At 39.5% G+C, this 24,433-nt stretch overlaps 1 protein-coding gene across 2 annotated transcripts in view; it reads right to left on the bottom strand.

Moving 5' to 3' along the window:
- GOPC (golgi associated PDZ and coiled-coil motif containing) overlaps positions 1–16,175 on the bottom strand; it is a gene marked incomplete at both ends in the record, with an annotated part of 38,461 nt that extends 22,286 nt beyond the window's left edge. For both annotated transcript variants that reach the window (XM_084227892.1, XM_084227893.1), the window contains one exon: positions 15,888–16,175. In XM_084227892.1, coding sequence (XP_084084018.1) covers positions 15,888–16,175 — 288 coding nt within the window. The remainder of the gene's footprint in view (positions 1–15,887) is intronic.
- Positions 16,176–24,433: the final 8,258 nt, after the last annotated feature.

Raw genomic sequence — 24,433 nt, 5'->3', positions numbered from 1 at the left:
AATAAATAAAAAAATCTTAAAAAAAAAATCACAAAAGAAAAATATTTGAATAGAACGCACACTTCTTGAGTGATATGTAGCTTATGCTAAAGTCAGCATACTCAGAAACAGTTTAAAACAAGTCATTAAGTTTATAACAATCCCTAATTCTTTCTTTCATCACATTGACTTTCATTCTGTATTTATATTACTGTTTTGTGGTATTGTCTAATATATTCCTCTATTCCTTACATTTCCTATAAACTGAAGTTAGATCTAAAGGTTTAATTAAATTCATTTAAAACCTTTTTGGTAAAACACAACACAATTATACTATGTTTCATCAACATGCATATAGCATCTGGTTGTCCCCCTCTATGATTTAGCTTCCAAATTAAAAAAAAAAAAATCACATGATCTATTAAAAAATGAGTAAAACTTCTGAAATTAAGAAGTTAAAGAAGTATAAGTGATAATTCTTAATGTGGCAGACCAACAGTCACATCAGAATTAATGTACTCTAAAAGGACAAGGGAAACAGGACAGTACGTAAACATGGACTCTTCATTTAGTGAAATAAATGCTCAAATGTTATTCAACCTTTATCTTTTTTTTTTTTAGAACAAGTGTTTTAAATTTACTCTAAATTTAACAATAATTAAGTGACTCTTCTCTGTGATATAAGCATTTCAGCTTTTAGGAAAAGGTAATCACTGATAAACTATGTCAAGATTAGAAAGAAACTTCCACATTTTATTTAATGGTAACCTTCCTAATATCACAGAATTTTCAAATTCAAAGGAGCTTAGCGAACATAAAATTAAGATTACAAGGGCCTCCCTGGTGATGCAGGGGTTAAAGACAGTGCTGTAAAGCTGTCCCCAGGCAGTGCAGCACAAGTTCAATTGCTCGGGTGGCTAGGGAGATGACCCACATGGCACAGTGCACCTCTCCAGTCTCACCCGTTGCCCCCTTCAGCAATGTGTTTCAGTGGATCCACCCATACTGCTCCCCACTCTGTCTCCAGTGAATCTTCTCCCCCCCTCACCTCTGGCCTGCGCCCCAGATCTTGTGTGCATAGATAGATAAATCTTTTTAAAAAATTATAATATTAATATATAGATAGGAGGGCCTCCCTGGTGGCACAAGGGGTTAAGACGCAACCTACAAAGCTATCCACAGCCACTGCAGCATGAGTTCGATCCCCGGCCAGGGAACTACCCACATGGTGCAGCAGACCTCTCCTGACTTGCCCGCTGCTCCCCTCAGCAGTGTATTTCAGTCAGCCTGCCTGTTCTGCTCCCAACTCTGTCTCTGGTGAATCTTCTTACTCCCCACACCTCTGGCCTATACCCCAGTTCTTGTATGCATAAATAAATAAATCTTTAACAATACAGAAAGACAGATATATAGGAAACCAAAATCCATCAAGGCTGCTTTTATTTCGAGGACTACACAACTGGTTAATGGCAAAGCAGTACTTTGAACCCAATTCTTACTGCTAGGGTAATGTAGTGGAAGTGTTATCATGCAGGTAGCTATAAAGAAAAATGTGTTTCTATAGCAACAACGTGTATTTAACTTACAAATAACATTCACAGCTACCACAAAACCAGCATCTACCTACCATATGTCAGGCATACACATTCTATACATTATCTCTAATTTTTTTTTTTATTATTATTTGTATGCATCCAAGAACTGGGGTATAGGCCAGAGGTGTAGGCGGTGAGAAAAGTCACCAGAGACAAGAGTGGAGAGCAAAACAGGTAGATCTACTGAATTATACTGCTGAGGGGAGCAGCAGGCGAGACAGGAGAGGTCTGCTGTGCCATATGTGGGCCAGCTCCCTGGCCAGGACTGAACTCGTGCCTCAGTGGCTGGTGATAGATAGCTTGACAGCACTGAGACTTTAACCGCACCACCAGGGAGGCCCCCTTATCTCTAATTCTTATCACATTCCCAACTTTTTTTTTAATAGTTAAGCAACTTGCTCATGATCACACATTTAGTAAGTATTAGACCTAAAATTAGCATGACCATAAAAAAAGCCTGAGCCTCTTTTACCATGGTCATAACATAAGGGGGGCCAGACAGGGGTGTGTGTGTGTGAAAGAGGATTCACCAGAGACAGAGTGGGGAACAGAATAGGCAGACTGACTGAAATACAGTGCTGAGGGGAGTAGCAGGTAAGGCAGGAGAGGTCTGCTGTACCATGTGGGTTGCTCCCTGGCAGGCCAGGAATTGAACTCGTGCTGCAGAGGCTGAGGATAGCTTTACAGTGCTGTGCTTAACTCCTTGCACCACCAGGGAGGCCCCATCACTCTTTATTTGTATTTAATGTGGTTATTACTACCCTATTTCTCATCTCATGCACTTTTAAAATATCCAAACTTTTCCATCAAGATAATTCCTTTTTAATTCCCATACTCAAACACATGCATATGCAACAGAACTCATATTTATGCACAGACGTGAACATACACAGACACATGCAGGCACAGACGTGCATGCACACAAAAGCCCACATTCCCCACATTTTTTATGAACTGTAAAAATACTTGACTCCAAATAGCAGGTTTACCATAATGAATCAAAGCACAGAAGTATAATTAACATAAAACACTTCCTCACATCTACCACCTAAATGCTTCCACACTTTGTTTTTAAAGTCTGTATGCAAAAAAGTAATCATTTCAATAAAAGAGAAATAATTATGTTTTGAAATATCTATAGTTTGTTTGAAATGTGATAAAGAAATACAGATTGGAATTTAAATCTAGCAATAATAAGTCATTTAATGCCAATATCTCAAATTTATTGTCTATACCCACCTACTTCCCAAAAAGGCATTAAAACTCTTAAAGCCAATAAAACAAATGTGAAAAATACAAATCATATAGAGATGGCAGGATATCAATATAAAAACATACCATCTTATTATAGTTTAAGCATTAAATTTAATACTGAGTTTTCTATTAGTAAGAAAACACGTACAGATTATATAATTCTCACATGTCTCATTTAGAAGAAGCTATGCTATTTGATCTAGTGAGATCTCCTTTTTCCTGGAACTAAACTTTGTGAAAGAATGCATTACAGAAATTCTTTTTTTTTCACTAAGGATTTCTTTATTGATGCATACAAGAGCTGGGGTACAGGCCAGAGATGCAGAGGGTGAGAGGATTCACCAGAGACAGAGTAGGGAACAGAACAGACAGATTGACCAAAGTACACTGCCGAGGGGAGGAGCAGGCAAGTCAGGAGAGGTCTGCTGTGCCATGCGGGTTGCTCCCTGGCAGGCCGGGGATCAAATTCAGGCTGGGGATTGCTTCATAGTGCAGTGCTTAACCCCTTGCATCACCAGAGGTGCCCCATTACAGAAATTCTTATACAAAGTAACGGGGGCACAAGTTAAAGGTATAATATATCTAAAGAAAACTGTTTGATCCATTCTTTCTTTTCTTCTACCCCTTCAAAATAGCTGAACAAAGTTTGAGATCGCTTAATTCAACCACTGCTTTTATAAAAAATCTTACTTTATTTTTTCTTTTCTCCCTGTGCCTGAGGTGGTTAGCATTGCTCCAACAATCTAAGATTACAGAAAGTTTATGAGTTCTTTTCTAAAACAAACACTGTGACCATGCAGGAAATTATCTGTAGGTCAAATATGAAAACCTCTACTCTCCCTTAAGATAGGAAATATTCCTTTTTATTACAATCCAGCTCCTGAAACTCTGCGCTTGGTTTACTATGGTTCTATGAGAAAACTCCATCTACTCACCCCAATTTCCTCTGTCAAGCTTTACAACCAAACTTCATTATTTCTCCTCAAGCTGTTCTGCAGGTTAAGACAAGTAAACATTTTTATTTTTTGTCCCCCATATCAGTACTACTTATTAAGTATTTATTAAACACAACTATATGGCAAGCACAGGTAGAAAAAACAAATGTGGATCCTGCTATGCAAAACTTAAAAATGACCTGCTACAGGAGGCAGCTTACAAAAAAAAAAAAAAAGGACATATAATAATAGCATTCACTCTGTGCCAGTCACTGTTTTTAACATATTTGTATTTTAATTATCTTAATCCTTACAATAATCCTCTGAAGACAAACATTTTGTAGAAAAAGGAAACTGAATTACAGAAAGGTTACTTTACAAAACAGTAAACTACATATTAAGAAAGAAACTCAAAGAAGAGAAGTAGTGTAATGGAAATGTATGGCTATCCTTTTGGGAAATGTTTCAGTTATTATCAGAGCAGCCATTCTCAAAGGTCTGTGGGGTCTTTTAGGGGATCCACAAGGTCAAAAGCATTTTCATAGTAATTAAACATTATTTGCCTTTCTCACTATGTTCACATTAGTACTGAAAGTGCGAAAGTAATGATGAGCAAACTGCTACAAGTTGATGCAGTGACACCAACTTCTTTACTTCACCAACTGCACTTGCAGTTTAAAAAAGTTCATTTCAGAACATCCTGATGAAGCAGTTAAAATTCACTTAAAGCCTGAGTTTTAAAAGCTCAACTCTTGAGTACATGTGTTTTTAATACTGTGTGATGAAATAGGAAGTATGTGCGAAGTATTTCTGCTGCATATCAAGCTATGCTGCCTCAAGGAAAAGCACTTACACAATTGCTTGAATTGTATAAGTTGCAATGCAGAAATTTTGTAGAACATTATTATCTGAAAGAACAAATTATGGCTATTTGGATTAATATATTTGGTAGACATATTTAGAATAAATAGAATTTGTTATTTCAAGGGGAAAAAAACCTGATAGCTTTTGTTACCAATGATAAAAATTTGTGCTATCAAGTGAAAACTAAAATTTTGGAGCACTCAAATCCATTACCATGTGCTAGGCAGCTTCCCAACACTTCAAAGATTTTCTGATAAGACTGGCAATATTAATAAATATGCTTACTTAATGTATTTTGAGATGTGCCAAGATTTGGAAGATTTACATAATTCAGCAAACCAGTATTTTCAAAATTACCAATGGATGATATTAAAATCATGACTCACATCCAAAGATGACACAGACCAATGTTTCCAAAGAAAAGTTCACTGATTTTCAGACTCCACATTGTAACTAACCTTTAAGAAACTTTTACTATAAAAGAAGAAAGTCCACAATTATCTGAAAAGCAACTAAAATATTTTTCCCTTATCCAACTATAAACCTGTCAGGTTAAATTTATTTCTTATAATACAACCAAAGCAATATATCACAACTGGCTGAATGCAGAAGCAGATGTGAGAATCCAGTTGTCTTCCTTTAAACGTTAAACTTCGAAGAAATGTAAAGCAATGCTACTTTTCTAATGAAATTGTTTGGAGTTATATTTTATTTAAAATGATATTTATATTAATATGTAATGGGCTTATTGTTACTATTTACAATTGATATAAAAGTATATTAAGTTTTCTCAACTTTAATTTCTGATGCACAGTAGAATACACAAGTAGATACAATCCACAGGGGAAAAAAAAGTGAGAACGGGCCATATCAAAAAGACTAGAAGCAACACATGTAGGTGAGGATATGGAGAAAAAGGAATCTTCCTACACCCTGCTGGTGGGAATGTAGACTGGTCCAACCCCTATGGAAAACAGTATGGATATTTCTCAAAATATAAAAAATAGATCTATCATACAATCCAGCAATTCCACTCCTGGATATCTACCCAAAGAATACAAAACACTAATCCAAAGGGATGCACGCACTCCTACGTACAGTGCAACACTATTTACAATAGCTAAGTTAAGGAAACAAGTGAATTAGGAAGATGAGGTTTATCTATACAATGGAATATATAAATATTAAACTATTAAAAAAAATCTTGTCATTTGTAATTACATGAACGGAGCTAGAGATTATATTAAGCAAAATTAAGTAATGTTAAAGATAAATACCAGATGGTGTCACATGTATGTGGAATACAGAAACAAAACCAAGGATCAGATAAAATGAAACCAATAACAAACCCTAGAAATCTAACTGTAGAATTGAGGCTACCAAAGGGGATGGGGAGAGTAGAGTAGGAAGGGGATAGAATGGACTATGGTGAGGACTATGAGTACCTTGGTGCTGGATGTGATGTGGTAACACACCTGAAGGGGGTGATCCTACACCTCTAAATCATATACAGCATTATAAACCAATGTTGCCTAAATTAAAAAAAAAAATGACAAAATGTCTTCAAGAATCTCACCACTTGTAGAGTATAAAGGAGTCCTGAGACCAAAAGGTTTGAGAACTTTGCATTAGAATTTCTGAAGGGACTCCCATGTGGTTGGATCATATAGAATAATAGGAAAGAGTAGCACTATATGTTACCGGAAAGACAACCAGAGTTCAGATTAAACAGAGGTTGTCATTCATAATAAGGAGTTTGAAATTTATCAAAGTGCAATTAAACAATTTAAAGCAGAACAACATGAATGAACTTATGCTTTCATAAAGGAAGCTTGGTATGAGAGAAATGAATTAACTAAGGTTGGGGGATTTGAAATGGAGACAAGTAGATAAATCTATGATTATTTTTGAAAGCACTTTGCTGTAAACCTCAAAAGGAAGTTGCAAACAATATAAAATATTTCCCATTTCCATTTTAATGTTAAGAACTCAGTTGTTCTATGATAAAACTAGAGGTGGGATGAAGAGAATCAAACTACCCTACAAAGGTCACAAGTATACTAAATCCACACTAAATATTCTTATATAATGTATAAAGCTATTTTCAGTCAGTTTTTAATTTTCACTAAAATGAACTATTAGCTCACAATTTATATCCCTTTGATATGAGAGAAAACAAAATTAAGAAAGTAATTCCATTCACAATGATTTCAAAAGGAATCAAATACCTTGAATTAACCAAAGAAATGAAGAATCTATACAATGAGAACTACAAGATGACATTAAAGGAATTCGTGACATAAGGAGATGGAAAGACACCCCATGCCCATGGATGAGGCGAATCAATATATTCAAGACTACTATCCTACCTAAAGCAGCATATAAATTTAATACAACCCCCACGAAAATACCAATAATAAATATCCTTTAAGAAATCAAACAAAAAATTATCTGGCTTTATGCTATGAAGGAACAGTACTAAAATCAATATGGTATTGGGGGCATAAAAATATAAAAGGGGGTGATCCTACACCTCTAAATCATATACAGCATTATAAACCAATGTTGCCTAAATTAAAAAAAAAAAATGACAAAATGTCTTCAAGAATCTCACCACTTGTAGAGTATAAAGGAGTCCTGAAACCAAAAGGTATAAAAATATACCCATGGATCAGTGGGACAGATAAAGTCCAGAAATAAATCCATGTACATATTAATTCTTAACTTGTGATAAAGTAACACAACCATACAACAGAGAAGTCTCCTTACTAAATGGTACTGGGAATACTGGAAGGTAGTAAAAAATGTAAAATAAATGAAGTTGGATCACTTTAACTTTATGCACAAAAACGAATTGCAAATGGATTAAAAATCTAGATCTAGGGCCTCCCTGGTGGCGCAGCGGTTGAGCGCTGGGTTGCGAAGCTGCCCACAGCCTCTGCAGTGCCGGTTCGATCCCTGGCTGCTCCCCAGCCACCGGAGGAGGGTCCCACATGGTGCGCAGATCTCTCCTGCCACCCGCTGCTCCCCTCAGCAGTGTACTTCGGTCCTTCTGCCTGCTCTGCTCCCTGCTCTGGCTCTGATAAATTCTCTCACCCTCCCACACATCTGGCCTGTACCCAGTGCTTGTATAAATAAATAAATAAATAAATCAAAAAAAAAAAAAAAGTTTGGATGTCACCATTCTTAAAAAAAAAAAAAATCTAGATCTAGGGCCTCCCCGGTGGCTCAGCGGTTGAGCACTGGGTTGCGAAGCTGCCCGCGGCTTCTGCGGTGCCGGTTCGATCCCTGGCTGCTCCCCAGCCACCGGAGGAGGGTCCCACATGGCGCGCAGACCTCTCCTGCCGCCCGCTGCTCCCCTCAGCAGTGTACTTCGGTCCTTCTGCCTGCTCTGCTCCCAGCTCTGGGTCTGGTGGATTCTCTCACCCTCCCGTGCTTCTGACTGTACCCAGTGCTTGTATAAACAAACAAACAAACAAAACAAACAAACAAACAAACAAATAAATAAATCTAGATCTATAATCTGCAACAATAAAACATACAGAAGAAAATATTGGTGGCATATTTCATGACATTAATGATAAAGACGTCTTTGGACACTCAAACCCTATGGCAAGGAAAATAAAAGCAAAAAATAAACAATTAGGATTACCTCAAATTAAAAAGTTTTTACACAGTTAAAGAAAATAAGCAGATTAAAAGGACATCCTGCCAAATGGGAGAAAGTATTTATACATGACATAACTGACAAGGGGTTGGTTCCAAATTATGTTTAAAAAGTACAGAACTCAACAATAGAAAAACAACCCAACTATCAATGGGCAGCAGATCTAAAAAGACAAAAAAGGACATCCAAAAAGCCAACAGCTACATGGAAATAATATTCATCATTGTTTCCAATAAAAGAGGTTATTAAAACCACAATGAGATATCATCTCACGCCTGTGAAAATGGCACACATTAAAAAGACCCCCAACAAATGCTGGAAAGGATTTGTGAAAAAAGGAACCCTATTGTACTGTTGGGGCAGATGTAAACTGGTACAGCTATTATAGAACGTGATCTGGATGTACCTTAAAAAACTAAAATGTAAATACTGTATGACCCAGCAATTCCCCTCTTGGGCATCTATCGGAAGAACATAAAACCATCAAACAAAAAAACTAGATGCTCTACAATGTTTTTAACAGCACTAGTTTTACTGAGGCAAAAGCAACTAAGAAGGGGTGAGCAAGATAACCATAGACAGACTGGGCACTAATCACCATACTACATTTTGATATTATTTAACTAATAAGTATAAAAAGAGGGACAGAGTCAAAGTTACCTTTTTAGAGATAAACCAAAAAAATGAATCATTTTAGAATTGTTTGGGGAACAAAAGGATGGCTTGGAGTAGGTAAGAAGCAAGTGGAAAGTTAAGTTAGGAATTTGCAAGAAAGGATAAGGACATGAACTCTGTATAATCTTCTAAACTCAACTCACCTTTCCTACCAAACCTGCTTGTTGTGATTTCCTTCAGTGAACTGTACAAGACTCCTAAAGCTGTCATAAATTTTCACAAACTTGGTGACTTAAAAGAACAGAAACATACTCTCTCTCACAGAGTTCAGGATTCCAGGAATCTGATATCAGGTGTTGGCAGGATTAGTTCCTTCTGGTGACCCTAAGGAAGACATTGCCCCAAGCCTCTGGTTTTTGGTGGTTGTATTTCTTGCTTATTGCCATATTGGCCCAATCTCTGCTTCATTTTCATGTAACTTTCTCTGCATCTCTTTGTGTCATCTGAGTGTCTCTTAATCAGGTACCTCACTGCAATAGAGTACACTGTAGTCCACTATGATCTTATCTCTACCTTACATTAATTAGGGTATTTCCAAATAAAGTCATCCTCTGAGGGAGTGAGTGGGTTAGACAAGAATTTTGAGAGGACACTATTTTACCCACCACAGGTATCAACCAATACATTTCCCAAACAGAAACATGATGTCACCCCAACCCTTCCTCTCCTTCATCCTCTGCATCTACGTAAAAGCCAGATTCTGTTTTTCACTAGTCTATTTACCTCCTTTTCTTTACCTCATTGCCAACTTCATTTCAATATCACATGTGTATGTAGCAAACTCCTTGTTACAGCACTGAATGCACTCTCATTACCGTGCCGATTACTAAACAAGTACACACTGCTGGGGAAAGTCACACAGCAGGGCTGACTGGTTGTGCTATGAATTTATGATAACTAGTTTCAAATAAGTGCTCGACATTACTTGGCAGTCCTATTTCCTTGGCCAAGTGGCTCTCCATTCTTCCGTAACTATTTCAAATCTTTTTCACTCACTCCAAGCTCTTACTCTCACTTACTTTCAGTGGTTGTCCCAAGTTCCTGCTTTACAGAGAAGAAGCCACGACACAAAAATTCCCTCAATCCCTCACATTCTGCTCTCATCTCTCCTTCCCCTCTAATTATAAAAGCTGTCCTTTTCAATAGAGTCATTCTTTCTGCATCTATTTTCCATTTTATCTTCATTCAGAATCCTTATCCCTCTCTTTCTCTACTATTCAGCTTTCCCATCAAGTAGATGCTTTTCATTGGCTTATAAACATGTTCAAGTTTATTTTTTGATTTGAAAAGAGGAAAAAAAATCCCTTAAATCTGACACTCCCCCTTTTCAGCTATCACCCAGTCACACTAATTTTTTCTGGTTATGTTTCTCTCTACCACCTCCTTCCCCACCAGACCTAAGTGTGGACTAGGATAATGGAGATGGAAGAAATTGCTTAGAACAAGGGAACCCTGAAGCAAAAACCAACAAAATCTAGCTGTGGATTGCAATGGAGGGATGAGAGAATTCAGACTGCCTCCAAGATGTCACTCTTGTGCATCTAGTTACTCTAGTTCTGTTACTCTAGTTCTGCAGTCCCGGGTCCCTTACCTAATCCCTGTAAAAGGGGAATAACAACACCAAACCTGCCTCACAGAACTGTTGTGAGAATCAGATAAATCAATACTGCTTTCCCTCAATATAAAATGAGTTACATTCCAATAAATTTATCATTTAAGTTGAAAATATTATTAAGTAAAAAATGCATTTAATGTATTCAAAAAACACTGGCAACACAGACCACTATATCTACTTTTGCTTGCTTCATCTAGTGGCTGACTGGGAGCTGCAGCTTGCTGCCACTGCCCAGCCTCACAAGACAGCATCATATCTCATACTGATAAAAGCCCCATTCCTACTGAATATACACTGTTTTCTCACCATCATAAATGTGAAACATCTGTATATGGAAAAGATTTAAGACAGAGCCAGAATAATACATGACCAAGGTTAGCAATATAGTTATTTCTAATAATACCTTACATCCATCAATCTATCCAGTCAGCTGCACAAGAATGCCATCTTGGAGACATCCTGAATTCCCTTATCCCTCCCTTGCAACCCACAGCTAGATCTTGTTGATTTTTGTTTCAGGTTTTTCTTGTTCTAAACAATTTCTTCCATCTCCATTATCCTAGTCTACATTATCTTCATTTCACATGGATCACGATAAGAGTTCCCTAAATGATTTACTGCATTCATTCCTGTCATTCACACAAATTCTCTACATACATATACACATAAAAACATACATACAGGGCATCCCCGGTGGCGCAGCAGTTGAGCGCTGGGTTGCGAAGCTGCCAGCAGCCTCTGCAGTGCCGGCTCGATCCCCGGCTGCTCCCCGGCCACCGGAGGAGGGTCCCACATGGCACGTAGACCTCTCCTGCCGCCCGCCGCTCCCCTCAGCAGTGTACCTCGGTCCTTCTGCCTGCTCTGCTCCCAGCTCTGGCTCTGGTGAATTCTCTCACCCTCCTGCGCTTCTGACTGTACCCAGTGCTTATATAAATAAGTAATAAATAAATCTTTAAAAAATAAATATATTAAAAAAATACATACATACATATGTACATGCACACGTACAAACTCCCTGTTTAGCCAGAATGAGTTATTCTATCTGAGGTTACTAACTATCTAGTTTAAAATACTTGCCATTGTTAGGATAATATCCCCCACATCTATTTATTTTGTAGTCTATAAAATCATGTAGATATGGACCCTACCAACCTACTCAAACTTATTTTACATCTCATTTCTTTTGTCCTCTGCTCTCATAACACAATCCAACTTCATCTCACATGAATTATGCACTTGCTCATTACAAGTGTTTTCCACTTCCTGTTCCCTATTGGTATGCTGAATGATATTTCTATTTCTCTTAGCCTAATTAATTCCTTCTCATCTTCATGTCTCAATTCTTCTTCCTAAACTCAATGGCCACTTCCTCAAGGAAGCCTCAACTTGCTTTTCTCTCAAAAAGGCCTTTAAAACTCTATCTGCCTTTCATAACACTCATCAAAGTTGTAATTTTACATTATTGTGATTATTCCCCTAACAATTTATGCCAATAGAATCCAAACTCCATTAACAGTGACGATTATTTCTGTTTCTTTACCATCATATCCCACTGGCACGTACTTTGTGCTCAATAAATATATAGTAGATCAATATTAAACTTCCAGTTCAATGATGCAAAATGGACTCACTGATGATTTAAGAACAGAATAGTTTTATAGCAATACAAGGAGAGTAAATTATCAGTTCATTATGAACATGGCTCTAGACAAAAGTTAAAAAGTTTGTCGACTGACCATTGCAAATACATCACTTTAAAAAGAGAGCATGGAGGGCCTCCCCGGCGGCGCAGCAGGTTGAGCGCAGCGCTGGGAAGCTGTCTGCAGCCTCTGCAGTGTGGGTTTGATTCCCAGCAGGCCAGGGAGATTCCCACATGGCGTGGCAGACCTCTGCTGTTGTGCCCGCTGCTCCCCTCAGCAGTGTATTTCGGTCGTCTTTCTGTTCTGCTCCCCACTGTGTCTCTGGTGAATCCTCTCACCCTTCCACACCTCTGGCCTGTACCCCAGTTCTTCTATAAAAATAAATAAATCTTTTTTTCCCCCTAAGACTTATTTATTTATTTATTTATACAAGCACTGGGTACAGTCAGAAGCGCAGGAGGGTGAGAGAATTCACCAGAGCCAGAGCGGGGAGCAGAGGGCGGCAGGAGAGGTCTGCGCACCATGTGGGACCCTCGTCCAGCGGCCAGGGAGCAGCCGGGAATCTAACTGGTACTGCAGAGGCTGCGGGCAGCTTCGCAACCCAGGGCTCAACCGCTGCGCCACCGGGGAGGCCCAAAAATAATCAAATCTTAAAAAAAAAGAGGGAGAGAGAGTGGGGCTCCCCTGGTGGCACAAGGGGTTAAGACACAGCACTATGAAGCAATCCACAGCCACTGCAGCAAAAGTTTGATCCCTGGTCAGGGAGGTAACCCACATGGCGCAGCAGACGTCTCCAGTCTTGCCCACTGCTCCCCTCAGCAGTGTATTTCAGTCAATCTGCACGTTTTGTTCCCCACTCTGTCTCTGGTGAATCCTCTCACTCCCCACACCTCTGGCTATACCCCAGTTATTGTATGCATAAATAAATAAATCTTTAAAAAAAAAGTGATTCAGAGATCTTGCTGAGTGAAATGCTGAGGGAAAGAAGGTTATAAAATGTGTAATGTTCTGCTATTCTTTTCAAAGGTTGAAGTGGCAGATAACTGTATTTCTGATAAGAGGTGAGTTTTTCTAAAGTAGTCTTAATTTTTATTCTACTCCAACACACCTACTCCTACTCCTACTATTACAATAACTACTTTAACTATCCCAAATAGTATCTGTAACTCCAGCATAGCAGTCACCAAGTGGCTCACCATAGCTGGAATTCTCAAGCAAGTGGAAAGTGTAAGAGAGATATGAGTAATCTGAAACAGCATTATCTCCAAGAATTCTTATATTGTCTGCCTTCCGTTTCCCCTTCTAGATATCCCTCTTTCTAAATATAACATACATAGAAGTAGTCACAAGGATGTCATTTCTACTTAATTTTATGATGTAAGCTATGATTTTTCTTTGCAGTAAAACTGTCTTCCTAACTACTACATTTATATTAAACATGGCGTTATCTAAAAACAATTGACTAGATGGAAGGGGCAATTTGGAAGGATATTCAAGACCAATGTGAATATATTATAGATTACCCATAATGGAAGTACCTATGTCTTGACAATAAAAAATATTTTTATGGTAATATGGTTTAGGGTATTGATCTCTAAAACCACTGAACTTCACACACCTTTGTTACATCAGACCATAAATGACCTCAAATATGTCTAAATGTCCATATCCTTAAAACAAGAGAACGTAGTCAATCTACTTAGGAAAACCTAAAATAGGGCAACAAGGAATGGAACTCTTTTCTAATATTTCAAAATCTCAGAAGAAAGATAACTGTATGTGGAACAGCTTTTTAAACTCTACACAACAGTAGATCTGTTTTGAAAGGCACTGACAATGACCTTCTCTCCTCAGCAATACATAACATGAAAACTGCAGAAACTGCCAAATATGGAAGGATTAACCCCACAGGCAGATAATTCAACTGTAACTAAAAAAACACACAAACCAAAAAACTAAAGACAGTCTCTTCCCTCCACATTTTTTATCTTTAAATCAAGGACTTCAAGCATGTTTGTGATGTACTATGTCAACCATTCTTATTTTGAGAAATAACACCTCCTAAGTCAGGACATGGAGTCAAGACTAGGTAATCATAATTTCCAGGAAAAAAAAAGACATGTATAATTTATTATAACTCTTAATACTCTTCTAAAATATTTAAAGGTGGAAAAAAATTGAGCACCTCCTACTCACAGAATGATCCTTTCTCCAAAATTAGAATTTATATCTCACATCAAAATTACTGTTTAAAGTTCAAGTCACTTAAAAAATGAATTACATATTATTTTTCAAAGGCTGTTTATCCTCAATAGATACTTCCAGTTGTAAATGATACAAAGTTCCTTTTGGCAAAAGCTACCCTTACTCAGTTCTTCAAAACTAAAGCACTTTTTCTAAAAACCATCAACTGCAATTTCACTACCTGGAAAAAAAAAAACCTACCTTCTAGAAATTACCACTAATTAAAAAAATCAAGAGCTGTTTTCATACACCTAGAATAATATACAATTACCTTCATATCAGCATTCTATTTCAAATTTTTCAAAAAAGAGCAAGAAATTAACAATCAGCGAAGTTACTCAACTCGAGCATGCAAATTTATGCTAATTAAGTCTAGCCACCTTTTTCGTGGCTGACAGGAAATAGAAAGATAGTAATCACTAAGCTAGGAAAGATAAATATTTGACATTCATTCTGATATGGAGTCAATGGATACTTTAAATTATTACAACTGATGAGCAATGATGATTTCTTAGGACTGCTAACATTTAAAAGCTTTGCATATCACTGTACTATTTTTATCTACTTTTAAATGAAAACTTCATTTTCTTATTTATCTAGTTAGAAAATGCTCTTTTTGCAATAGTGTTAATCTGTCTTTTCTAAATACTATAATAATGCAATCATTTAATTTTCTGCACAATGTAGACTTGTTTTTTTGAAGAAACACCACTACCCCATTGATACCTGCACTCAAGATTAGAGACTTGGGTGCAAATGACATTCTTTACACAATTCTCAAAAATAAACCCTAACTCCGGGAAACGCAGTGAAGTACAAACAAGCTAAGTTAGAAGTCATTTGAATAATTGTTGGGAGCCCTGTAATATAAAGACCAACTGTAAACCGAGACAGACACAGATACTATGTGTTTATCCCACTAAATTTTCCTAAGAGCGTTGATCAAATTCCTCTAAATCATGCATGCAGGGGAATAGTATGTGTGCAACGACAGACACTGATGTTTAATAATTAAAAATAATGATTGTATCTGTCTGGCATATACGAACTAGTTTATCCAGTTACCTACAAAATGTTAATAGGTGGATTAAATTTGTCTTATGACAGAATTTTTGCGCCTAAGTCCTGGGTCTGTTAATGTAATATGCTCCTATAGGCTAGTGTAACTAATTTTTCTTTCCTCCTCATAAACATACAAGGAAGATGTATGACAGGACCCCGGAGACCTACTCGTCAATTTACACTCGTTTCCACTCCTTTCCTTCACACACATGCACAAGTGTTCCCCAGCCACATCTGAAGCCCAGGCTCCCCAAAGAGCAGTTTTCTAGGGTCGTTTCACTGATACGTTCCAAGGGATCTCATGCCATCGGAGCTGCTTGGGGTTGAAAGCCACCCCCTTCAACATACACAGCTCACCTCTAGCTTGTGGTTGATTTGGGACACAGTCTGAGCTTTGTGGCAAAGCTGTGCAAAGCAGGAGCTCAAGCTGGTCATCTTTTGTCGCCCCTCATAAGTGATGTCCGCCTGATCCGGATCGATCTCGCCCAGGAGCAGATCCACATCTACGAAGGCCTTGTCGAACTCCTTCTCCAGCACCTCCAGCCACCGGAACATGGATACTCCGCCAGGGGAGACCCCCACGGCGCAGGAGGCACCCCCGGGGCCCCCTCCGGCTCCTGCCGGGCACTGACCGCCCGCCGACATGGCGCCGTCTAGGGCCTCTCCCGACTGCTGCTGAACCCCGCCGCCCCACCCGGCGCGAGAGGAACTGCTGGGACTGCGGGGACCCCCGCGCGCGCGCCCCTGCAGCGCTCTCCCTACAGCCCGCGCGGGTAACGCCGGCACTGCAGGCACCGAGTGGCAGGAGCCGCGAGGCTAAGGCGACAGCCGTGGCACACGGAAGACTCGGGCCGTCCCATCTCCCGGCCCGCCCCCGCTGCGCCTGCGCACGGGAGACGGCGGCCGCGGCCGGGAGGGACGGGGTGGGCGGGGCTAGGATGAGACCCGACCTATGAGAGGCCTCTGCTTGGGGCCGTCCTGTCAGCGGCCATATTGACAACTGGCAAACTCCAACTTGAACCCCCGAGAAACGGGACGCAAGGTGTCGGCTTCCTAGTTGGAAAAGTCTGCCGCAAAAAAAAGGCGTCCACGTTGCAGAGAGAACGGCTTCCGCCCGTTTGACTTCACAGTGGGCGGGAGCCGTTCTAAAGTGGCCCGGAAAAGTTGCTGCTGTCGCAGCCAGGGACGGAGAAGGGAGCGCAAAGCCGGGTGGTGTGGGCATGCGCAGTAGCCACTTTTTCCCTCTTCCATTCTAGTTCCTGGTGAGGGTGAGGTGGGTGGGGGGAACGGCCACGCTGGCTCATCTTCGCCAACCTGGCCCTAAATTACGGGTGGAAACTGACTAGAGCTGCAAGTTGAAGTGCAGCGACTGACTCGGTTTTGTTGTGTTGACAAGAGACCTTTTGCCTTGTGATTAAGAACCTGGCAGGCCTGGGTTCAAGTGTTACACCCTGACACATTTCTCAATTTAGTGGTATTATTTATTTAATCTCGAAGCCAGTTTTCAAATTTTACTTGGCTCAATCATAAGGTAAAATGCTTAGTTTTGGTGCTTGGCAACTGGTATTCCTTATTATACTATAGGTCATACATTTTGAAAGTAAAAGTGTTTGCTGGGTTATATCAAAAACTGGTAGTGTTTTCATACATGACATCTTAGAAAAACAAAAGATCCAAATACCCCTAACTATTGATTGCAGAGCCCTTTTGAGGATTCAGTGACATAAAAAAATGAAATATGTCCACTGGAGCAGAGTTCATAGGCTAATGAGTCTAACCATTGTAACTACAATTTTAATTTTGCTATACCTTTAGGAATGTTTAGCAACTCCTCTTTACCATTCTGCACATTCACTCTCAGCCACCTTTCAAGAGTAGCCCAGTCTGTAGAAAGAGGAGAAACCAGTCTGATTAGACTAGGCTGATAGGAACAGTCTCTCCTGCATTGCCTGGAGGCTTAATTTACTGGATATCACAGATTCTTATGCATTCAGTTAATGGAACAGACTCTTCTAATTAATTGCCACACAATACAAAATTTGTATTGTGTGCCCTTCACCAAAGCAATGCCAATGAAGATTGAGAAATCGCAGCTTTAGTTTGCTCTCTGGGTACTGCAGGGCAGACAGGTTAGCATCAGTTTTTTTTTTTTTTTTTAAAGATTTATTTATTTATACAAGCACTGGGTACAGTCAGAAGTGTGGGAGGGTGAGAGAATTCACCAGAGCCAGAGGGGAGAGCAGAGCAGGCAGACTGACGAAGTACACTGCTGAGGGGAGCAGCAGGCGGCAGGAGAATTCTGCGAGCCATGTGGGACTCTCACCCAGCGGCCTGGGATCGAACCGGCGCTGGGCAGCTTCGCAACCCAGCACTCAACTGCTGCGCCACCGGGGAGGCCCAGGTTAGCATCAGTTTTAATAAAGCTCTTTGACTTTAGCCAACTTAGCCTAGCAAAACTAACCATGAGAGCCTTGCCTTTTGAGCTTAAATAGGTGCTTTCATACAAGTTTTCATACACAATAGACAATATAAAACTAAAATTTGCATCTTCATTTCCTTCCAAATTGACTTTCTTTTCTCCTTTTTTAAAGATTTTTTTTATTTATTTATGCATACAAGAACTGGGGTATAGGCCAGAGGTGTGGAGGGTGAGAGGATTCACCGGAGACAGAGTTGGGAACAGAACAGACAGATTGACTGAAATAGACTGCCAAGGGGAGCAGCAGGCGAGTCAGGAGAGGTCTGCTGCGCAATGTGGGTAGCTCCCTGGCCAGGGATGGAACTCGTGCTGCAGTGGCTGCAGATAGCTTCATAGGTTGTGTCTTAACCCCTTGCACCACCAGGGAGGCCCCAAATTGACTTTATTTTATCTGCAATATTTGCAAGAACATTATTCTACACCTATCAAATTCCCAACCACTTTCTGTACATGATATAGTTAGCAATGCATCCCCAGGAACTTGAAGTAAATAATTTAAAATTGAGAGCTAGAGGGAAAGACAAACAAAAAACACCAGTGAGAATGGCCTATATCAAAATCCCCGGCTGCTCCCTGGCCACAGGAGAAGGGTCCCACAAGGCGCGCATACCTCTCCTGCCGCCCGCTGCTCCCCTCAGCAGTGTACTTCGGTCCTTCTGCCTGCTCTGCTCCCTGCTCTGGCTCTGGCGAATTCTCTCACCCTCCCATGCTTCTGACTGTACCCAGTGCTTCTATAAACAAATAAACAAATAAATAAATAAATAAATAAATATTTAAAAACAAAAAGAATTAGAAAATCTACATTTAAAAAAAAAAAAGACCAGAGACAAGTATTAGCAAGGATGTAAAGTGAAAAGAAGACTTGTACACTGCTAGTGGGACTGATCCAGTCCCTCTATAGAGGTTTTTCAAAATATTAATAACAGTTCTACCATATATCTGGAAATCCCACTCATAAGTACCCAATGAATGCAAAAAACACTAATTCAAAGAGATACATGCACTCCTGTGTTCATGTGCAGCCCTATTTATAGCAATCAAGTTGTGGAAACATTCTAAGGATCCAAGGACAGAACAGTGAATTAGAAATGTGTTGTATACATTATACAATGGAATGCTATTCAACTATAAGGTGAGGTCTTACCATTTGCAACAACATGGATGGACTGGAGAGGATAATACTAAGTGAAATAAGTCAGAAGGAGAAAGAAAAATATCAGCTGGTTTTACTCATATGAAATATAGAAAAAAAATTAGATAAAATAAACCGTTAACAAACCCTAAAAATCTGACTGTGGAAGGAAAAGGGAGATACAAAAAAAGGGAGGGAGCAGCAAAGATTATGGTGAGGGGTTGAGGGTACTTGATGGTGGCTGTGGTGTGGTGATATACATCTGAGGAAGTGTGAATCTATGCCTATGAATCACATACAGTGTTGTAAACCAATGTTAGCACAATAAAAATGGAGTGAAATTGGGAGCTGGGCACTTAGATACAATCAGGATAGCAATAGCTTTCAGTTGTTTGTGTACATACTTTATGTTAACCAGTGTGCAGTTTACGTCTATCAGTACCCCCCCACCCACCACCCCACAAAATCCTCTGAGGTAGTTATTTTCACCTTTTTGTAGATTAGTCATCCAGAGCTTAAATGAACTGGTAAAGAAAAATAGCTAAAAATTGAGGGAGGTGAGATTTCAATCTAGATGGCTTTCTCCCCAAATTTTTAGCTGTTAACAATGGAGTAAAAAATATCAAGGAATCCATTTCTTTTTGTAAAAGTTACCAATATAATACATTGAAAAATAGTCCAAAGGTTTTTTTTTTAATAATTTCTCCCACGTATATGCGAATTGATTACCACATAAGAATTATTACCCCAAAAATCTTTGTAATACTTATTTTTTTTTTTTATAGAGGCATGGTTATTTATTTATTTGTTTGTTTGTTTTTTGTTTATACATGCACTGGGTATAGTCAGAAGCGCGGGAGGGTTGAGAGAATTCACCAGAGCCAGAGCGGGGAGCAGAGCAGGCAGAAGGACCGAAGGACACTGCTGAGGGGAGCAGCGGGTGGCAGGAGAGGTCTGCGCGCCATGTGGGACCCTCCTCCGGTGGCCGGGGAGCAGCCGGGGATCGAACCGGTGACCCAGTGCCCCAGAGGCCACGGGCAGCTTCGCAACCCAGCGCTCAACCGCTGCGCCACCGGGGAGGCCCTTTGTAATACTTATGTTCCATTAATCATACTTCAGTTTATATGAACTACTCTTGGAAGTAAATTTCATTTCTTAAAAAAAAAAAAATTCAACTTCTTTCTCTATTGTATGGGTATGGTTGAAATGCATTTTTAGTGTTTTTTTTTTTCCGATGATCTGATCCTTTGTGAATACTCACCTGTTTTCAAGACAGTAGAAACCAACTCCATTTCTATTTACAACTCTTAATAATGCCAACAAGTCACACCCTCTGTCTCAGAATATTGCTATCTCATATTGTTTCTTCTCATCACTACAGTATGCAGCAGCTGCCATATCCTTATCTACTTGCCACCTGGGTTCTACTTCAAATGCTGATTAGGTGCCCTATTTGTACATCTTTGTAGATATCATCTTTTTGCTGACTTTGATTGGGATTTTGCACTCCTGCAAGTCGCGTCCTTACAGGAACTTAAAAAGCAGAGATGGATGTTCAAATGCTGCCATCTGTTGTCAGTGTGCTCCACCTACAGTCACTGCCTTATCTACCCTCTCTGGAATTTGGAATTTTAAGTAATCTGAATACTTGTGCAATTTACTTTCCTAAAGATAATAAAATCATTACATTTCTATTTGAAATTTCATTGGAAGAAACTTAAAATAACTACATCATGGATCAAGCTAATGTGATTATAAACTTGTAATGTAACTTGTATACATGACAGTCTTGTTTAAGGAACCTACACCTACAGATTTTTACCACTCTAAATAAGGTAAATTTTTACTACTCAAAATATTTACCACTTAAATAATAATGAAACTAGATAAAAACAGAAAATTTAAAAAATGTATTTGGTAGCAACATGTTATTGTTGTGAGGTTACTGTATAGTACAAACATTTATTAAAGCATCATTAATTGGAATAGCACAGTAGTGAATGTCCATTGAGGATCCACCTTGGATTGGAAAAGGAAACTACCAGTACTAAGCTTCACTTGTTTCTTTTAATCTCCATTAGTGGTATGATGAATAAAGCCAAGAAAAATTCATACCATTTTACTTGAGCATTGTGGGGGAAATTGTAGACTATCATATTCGTAAGTATTATTTATCATTTACACTTACCAACAATTTGAACATTTGAGATAAACCTAGAAGAAGTAAATTTGTGCATTCCAAATGATTTATTAGCCTCATTATCTTCATCATTTATTTTATATATACATATGAAATAACTATTCTCATTCTTACAACATGAAAATTTTGGAGCTATGTATTCCATGCTTGCTTAGTTTTCTGTAAATACCTGCTATGGTACTTATTTATACCTGACTCCTTGGCAGCAATAACTGTATCTTGCTTAACTTTGCATCCCAGGAATCTAACACAGGGCCTAATGCTGAAAATATCTGTGGAATCAGTTCAATAATTAAGATATTACAGTAGTCACCCTAGGAGATTCTGAACACTGTCACTTTTCAAGACATCTTTAAGAACTACTAACCAGGGCCTCCCCTGGTGGCGCAGCGGTTGAGCACTGGGTTTCGAAGCTGCCTGCAGCCTCTGCAGCGCCGGTTCAATCCCCGGCCTCCGATTCAATCCCCGGCCTCCGGCGAGGGTACCACATGGCACGCAGACCTCCCCTGCCGCTCCCACTGCTCCTTTCAGCAGTGTGCTTTGTCAGTCTGCCTGTTCTGTTCCCCACTCTGGCTCTGGTGAATTCTCTCACCCTCCCGTGCTTCTGACTGTACCCAGTGCATGTATAAATAAATAAATAAATCTTAAAAAAAAAAAAAAAAAGCTTTAAAAAAAAAAAAAGAACTACTAACCAGCAGAGCTAAACATATTTTTATATTTCCTCAGGAGTTAGGAAATACCTGTTACTTTTTAAAATCCAAGGACTATTTTTCCCAGCCTGAGAGAAAAGTTAATTTAACATGATCTGGTTGATTTCATTTAAAAATAAGTATAATTTAGGCTTTAAAATTATTTTACCTCTCCCTTACTAAACATTTATGAGATAGTCTATTTTGTACAATATTACCCAAACTTAAAAACAAAATATAACAAAAGCAATTTTTATAATCCCTGCTACTATAATTCCTTTGCACTCTCAGACTGACTATCACTCCTTTTAGTGTTACCTGATCTACATTCTTCACTTACCCTTTCCCACAACTCCAGGTTTGATCCAGTTTTATCTACAACCACTATTTATCAATGGTATCAGTTTATTAATCATTGATTCTTCCTTTTTCATCCACTGTCAACTCTCTGTTTATTTTTCAGATTGCCAGACTTCACAGATCAAACATAGACTCCCCCTCATCAGCCTGTATCACTTGTGTTTCTTACAGATTGCTTCTAAAAAGAGTCCAAGCAATTGCATTCCAAATACCCTTCAACATTAATTACCTTTTTTGGCATTTATATTACAAGGTATGCAAATACTTTAAGTACTTACAATTTTTAGTCTTCTAAACGAACAAGTCCGAAAAGTATAGTAAAACAATCACACCAAAAACCATGTCACAGTGGTTGTTAGGAATAGAATTTATGTGGTTCTCAGTTGATTGTAACTTACTCAAAAATCATTCCGCATTTGTGGCTTTGGTGAGCAGAGGGAGTAGGGTGAAAAGACTTCTATAGTGGACATTTGTCACTACAAGTTGGGGACTGTTCATATTTGAACCAAGGAAGGCCAACATCCATGACATAAAGGCACATATTTGTGTTTAATGCAGGGTATTCTAGCAATGACACTACTAGCATATTGGGCTGAATAACTCTTTGTTGTGGGTCTGTCTTGTGCCTTGTAGAGTGTTGAGTAGTATCCTTGGCCATTGCCCTCTGAGGCCAGTGAACTGTCATCACTTTATTGTACTAAAAAATGTTTCCAACTTGACGGAGTGAAGAACCACTGAATTATAGGAATGAAGAAGAGAGGAAGTGAGGAAAGAAGGGAGAGAGGCAGGAAGAATAGGGGTGGGTAGAGTTAAGAAAGCAAGTGAAGGAGGACCCAGGCTCCAGTATCAACAAATCATACAGAATTCAAACTCAGGGCCTCCTCTGGTGGCTCACTGTGAAGCTGTCTGCAGCCTCTGCAGCTCGGATTCTATCCCTGCCGGCGAGAATCCCTCATGGCAAGCAGACCTTTCCTGTCTCGCCTGCTGCTCCCCTCAACAGTGTATTTCAGTCAGTCTGCCTGTTCTGTTCCCCACACTGTCTCTGGTGAATCCTCTTACCCTCCTGCACATCTGGCCTGTGCCCCAGTTCGTGTATAAATAAATAAATCTTTTTTTATTTTTTATTTTTTTTAAATTTTTTTTTATAGAGTCATGCTTTTATTTATTTATTTATTTATTTGTTTGTTTGTTTGTTTTTGTTTATACATGCACTGGGTACAGTCTGAAGCGCGGGAGGGTGAGAGAATTCACCAGAGCCAGAGCAGGGAGCAGAACAGGCAGAAGGACCGAAGTACACTGCTGAGGGGAGCAGCGGGTGGCAGGAGAGGTCTGCGCGCCATGTGGGACCCTCCTCCGGTGGCCGGGGAGCAGCCGGGGATCGCACCGGAGCCGCAGAGGCTGCGGGCAGCTTCGCAACCCAGAGCTCAACCGCTGCGCCACCGGGGAGGCCCATAAATAAATAAATCTTAAAAAAAAAAAAAAAAGAAGGGCCTCCCTGGTGGCATGGCGGTTGAGCGCTGAGTTGTGAGGCTGCCCGTGGCCTCTGCGACGCCGGTTCAATCCCCGGCTGCTCCCCGGCCACCGAAGGAGGGTCCCGCATGGCGCGCAGACCTCTCCTGCCGCCTGCTGCTCCCCTCAGCAGTGTACTTCGGTCCTTCTGCCTGCTCTGCTCCCTGCTCTGGCTCTGGTGAATTCTCTCACCCTCCCGCGCTTCTGACTATACCCAGTGCATGTATAAGCAAAACAAACAAATAAATAAAACATGCCTCTATAAAAAAAAAAAAGAATTCAAACCAAATTCATTCAAACCAAATTCAGTTTTCATACTTTTACTAGGTTTCTCCTCACCCAAAGAAGTAAAATATAGCAAGTCCTCATTTAATGTCTAGATAGGTTCTTGGGACTTTAAGCAAAACAATGTATAGTGAAACCAATTTTAACAAAGCTAATTAATGTAAACGAGAGTCGAGCTCCTGACATATATCTGGTTACGAAAGTATCATCAAACTTCTAAATGAAGACCCAAGATACTTCTCATATTTG

The sequence above is a fragment of the Talpa europaea genome (assembly GCF_964194135.1).
Source record: "Talpa europaea genome assembly, chromosome: 2".
In the NCBI taxonomy this organism is placed as follows: domain Eukaryota; kingdom Metazoa; phylum Chordata; class Mammalia; order Eulipotyphla; family Talpidae; genus Talpa; species Talpa europaea.
This window is presented reverse-complemented; position numbering and strand designations above follow the sequence as displayed.